Genomic DNA, 4560 nt, shown 5'->3' with positions numbered 1-4560 from the left:
AAAAAGGAGGGGAACAAGAAAACTCTAGCTTTGTCCATGTGTTATTGGTTGCAAAATCGAAAGTGACAACTTACCCTATGTTGGGACAAGAGGTCATATGTTCACTTTTCCTATTTGATCACTTTTAACGCTGAAGTGACACAAAATACAAAAAATGGTATGAATTTAAAAAAATGTACCTAAGACTTTGGTCTTTCATCTAGTACACAGTTTGTTTATACATGATGTATTGATACCAAGAAGTATATCTAAGTGTAAAAAGTGTGCCAACTAGCCCCGGTCTCACCTATCTGTGCAGGTGTGATGACAATGGATCTTTCTAACAATCCAAACAACAAAAGCATAAAGTTTGACTTAAACTGCACAAGCAGTTCGGCCAATCATCAGTTGATGACCTTAGGAAACTGCCCATGAATGCTGCAAAGTTGATGTTGAGATCACGATTATTGTAAAAGAAATATGAAGGTGAAATATGTCTAAAGCACAGCAAGCCTCCACTAAATCCTGTTGTCGGTCTGCCCATGCAGTCTCGCTACAACGAGACTATAGCACAGGACCTAAATGAATTTGAAAAAAAAAGTGTGATTCTTTCACATTGATCATTTCAAATGTTTCAATACTAGGAGCATTGTTACCTAGGGTTGCACAATTAATCAAATTTTAATCGGGATCACAATATTGGCTGCCACGATTAAATAAGATGATCCTCAGTGATATTAACATTTAAAAAGCCGGCTACCTAGACATGTCAAATCAAGCATTTTGTCATCCTACCGCCAGGGGACAAACGCAAGGTTAAGAGTTCATTAAGCTTAAGAAATAGCCTGAGAGCAAATCATGCAGCAGCGGAAAGAAGGAAGGCAGCAAGGCTTGGTTCATGCGAGATTCACACAGCTCCAGACATTAAACAACGTCAATTTGGCAAACATGACCTTTGCGCGGCATCTGCTCGTCCAGATTTTCTTGCTTGCCTTACGGAATTTCTTTACGGCTCATAAAACATGGTGGACAAACTATCGCTTGTGGAGATTTGCCGATAGAAACACCTGATTAGGCTGAAAAAGACACTACGGTGACCTAACTACCATAAGCAACACCTGTCAAGCACGCCCACTAAGGAGAGATGAATAGTTAATATATAACTAATAAAATTTAAAAAAATGTAAACGCTTGGAAGATGCTGAAGTTGGCTTCACGGCGCCCTCCACAGATTTCAGTTTTCACTTCCACCTTAAAAGCCTTTAGATGGCAATGTTTACCACATGTTTGCATGACAAAAGCCTCTGCTATTTAATCACCTTAATATATTATTTATCAGTGTGAAATGGCACTGAGTTTCTCACCTGATTCCTAAAATATACTATTAAGTGAAACCCATTTTGAAAAATCCGATTGGAAAACAAATTTAGTACATTCAGTTTGAAATAACTGAAAATGACATTTTGACTGCTAAGTGATTAAAAATTGCTTAAAAGTAAATAATCTGCTTGGTTATAAATAAGCTTCTTTTTTTTCATTGGTTTGCACTCAAGTAAGTTAGCTGTGTTGCCCTGTGTGCCAGGTTTTTGCAATGTCCTGGGTGAATGTTTTAATTTTTATTTATTTTAATTTTTTATTTTTATTATTTGTAAGTATCAAGCCTTGAAGCCTTGTTTATAAACTGCTTGTTTAAAAAAAAGGCAATAAATAGACATGTTTGATTAAATATGATGAATAATTGTGATTAATAATTGTGATTTAAATATTGACCAAAATAATTGTGATTATTATTTTGGACATAATCGTGCAGCCATTTCGCCCCCCCCCCCCCCCCCTTATTTGCAAGAGCATTGTTTCAGCCTGTACCAGTTGGTTTGTGAACAAAATCCAAATCTTTCTCCCATTTTAGTGGAAGACACAACTCTCACTGTTTGGGTGGGACAACATATCAAAAGCCTTGCACACCGAAAAGAAAGCTTTCACTGAGGCAGAATGTTCAGAAAAAATAAAGAGAACCATCAGGAAGATAATTCGTTTAAGTGACGAGGGGTATGGAATGGGACACAAGGTGTTTTACAAGGAAAAAGACAATGTTGAATGGAAAGGACATTGAGTTGTAATAGGACAAAAAGGGCTTTTGGTATTTGTATGTCATGGGACTGTTGTCAGATTAAGAAAAGCTCATGTTGACCCAAGTGAAGAAGTTGTTGCTTCACTCAAAGTCACCTCAAGAAAAGGACATGGGTCAAAATCATTTAAGTTACTTGTGTCAGAAACAGTGTACTGTACACTTCAAATCAGCTGTTCTTTAGGGGACAGAGCTGTCTCGTGAAATCAAGTTCAACCTTCTCATTGATTCAAACGTGAAGGCAAACTATGGAAATTGAATAAATGTGTCTATGAACTAGCTGATGCTTCCCTCTACTGGTATAATAAAGTACAAGCCACACTACTGGAGCCCAAATATCTCAAGTAAAAAGCATGCTGTTTTCCATCGGTAAAATGAACATGGCTGAGTCACTTTAGGCATCTTCGATTGTTATTTGGGGTGCCTCCCACACTTTTTCCATAAAAGTTCACCACTTCAAGACTGCGTTATAAGTAGGACAAGAGGAGGAACATAATTGATTTTGCTATGTGGGGATGGATGTTGCTACTGTGAAAGGAGGAATGGACATGCAACAGGATGTCTACGTACAGAATCTTGAGCCTATTGTCATGAACTCATCAAGAGTTTTGGAGCATAATTGTCCAAGATGGACCTCATTGTGCTGATGGCGAGAGAAGGTAAATTCTCACCAATCAGCTGGCAATTGAAGAGGATCAGGAAAGTGGTTTTGAGCACACTTGAGGCAGTGACACTTGCATTCACTGATGGAATTGTTAAAGCCATCTTTCTGTCCTCCCCCCAAACTAAGTACATGAAATGTAGGAACAAATGGTACCTTATCAGTGATATGTGTCAGTGACAACTACATGTTTGTGGATTCCATCAAGTCAACAAGATTTATAATAGAAAAAAATGACAGACTAGGAAAAAAAGCACTTTTAAAGAACTACCCCAAAAGCAAAAGGATCCACTCAACATGTCTTCTGGTCAGCTAACAGCGACATAAGAACAGCTGGTAGATTGTCTGACAAAGAGGGGAGCCTCTTCTTGCTGCTTCTGAAAGCAGTTAAGGATGGAAAGTGAGGATGAGTTAAAAAAAAAAAAACTGTTAAATGAAATTAGATTTAAAAAATAAAATGTTAATGGTTGGTATTGTTTTGAAATTGGGTGGCTCAGTGGAAGATTGGTTAGCACGTCCGCCTCGCAGTTCCAAGTCCCGTGTTCAATTCCAGCTTGCTAAGGCACTCCTGTGAGGAGTTTGCATGTTTTACCCGAGGCTGCGAGGGTTCTCTCCAGGCACTTGGGCTTCCTTCCACATTCTACAAACATGCATGGTTACGTGTATGGTTGTGGAGGTGTGTGGTACACGTCCTGAGGGCCATTGTTTGGGGACCACTGATTTACAGCATTTTAATGTAGAAAACGTCTGTGGACTGTCGAAATCTATAAAAACGTGTTTGTATGTAATTTTGACACCCTAAATGGAATGAGTTTAGGCCTGTTTTATATATACGAAACTGTTCAAAAATATTGCCTCAATAACAAGTGTGCATGAAAAGATTATTACAGCTTTTGAAGCACATTTAGATAATGGTTTTGCATTGTGGGATCGTACAAATGTGTCATTGTTTTTGAATTCAGGATTTTTTTACGCCATGGCAAATGCACCCAAAATAGTGGTGCGGTGTTGCTCTCACAGTGCAAAACAATCATACGAAAATGCTTTGGAAGCTGCAATTAATGTTTATATGCAAATTCACAGGACCTTTAATTTGGGTCAACAATTAAAATAATCTGTATGAAAATGATATTTAAAATATCGTTTATTTTATCAAATGTATTAAAATATAATATATAACGCCTATTATATTTTCGGTTGTGACAACTGTTTTTTTCTTCTTTTTTTTAAATTTTGGGGGTGCGCATGACGACATATTTGGGGATTAACGGAACCCGATATGATGGAGCCCTTTAGCAAAGAGTGTCGTTAAAATCGGGGGAAAACAATAACAAATGCAAGTGGGCGCAGTATTGTGTGAGACGTGTCTTACTGGCTTGATGAAGAGTTCCGGGTTGACAGCTCTGAAAAGTGCGGTGGTCTCTGCACGCTTCAATCCGGACGTTCTATTGTTTGTTTCAACCCCCTTCTTTACTTTACTGTCTTCTTTATTAGATATCATGATCGTTACTTCGCTGTTAAACAAATTTCTTGACTAACTGGCTGTTGTCGTCGTTTTTCATCTTCTTCTATAAAATGATAAACAACACGCTGAATGGGATTTGCGCCAGCTATCGGAATGGAGTGTGAAGTGTAAAAAGGAACATAGAATTTGAAAAGGGGTTGTCACCACACGCTGAGACTGACTTGCACTGGCAGACAGGAAGTGGCGGGATGCACTACAAATTAAGAGCAAACCACTCAGACTCAAAAACCAGTGGTATGTTTCAGAAGGTTCCTTACTTTTGGACAT

At 38.3% G+C, this 4560-nt stretch overlaps 1 protein-coding gene across 1 annotated transcript in view; it reads right to left on the bottom strand.

The window, feature by feature from the left end:
• The window catches only part of smim8 (small integral membrane protein 8), a 7276-nt gene extending 2917 nt beyond the window's left edge, over positions 1-4359 (bottom strand). The window contains exon 1 of the mRNA XM_088402724.1: positions 4141-4359. Coding sequence (XP_088258850.1) covers positions 4141-4269 — 129 coding nt within the window. The 5' untranslated portion in view covers positions 4270-4359. The remainder of the gene's footprint in view (positions 1-4140) is intronic.
• Between the last annotated feature and the right edge of the window lie 201 nt (positions 4360-4560).

The sequence above is a fragment of the Hippichthys cyanospilos genome, chromosome 20 (genome assembly GCF_059441005.1).
Source record: "Hippichthys cyanospilos isolate Australia breed blue-spotted pipefish chromosome 20, RoL_Hcya_1.0, whole genome shotgun sequence".
Taxonomy (NCBI): domain Eukaryota; kingdom Metazoa; phylum Chordata; class Actinopteri; order Syngnathiformes; family Syngnathidae; genus Hippichthys; species Hippichthys cyanospilos.
The sequence above is the reverse complement of the archived record's forward strand: the minus strand, read 5'-3'. Positions and strand labels throughout refer to the sequence as shown.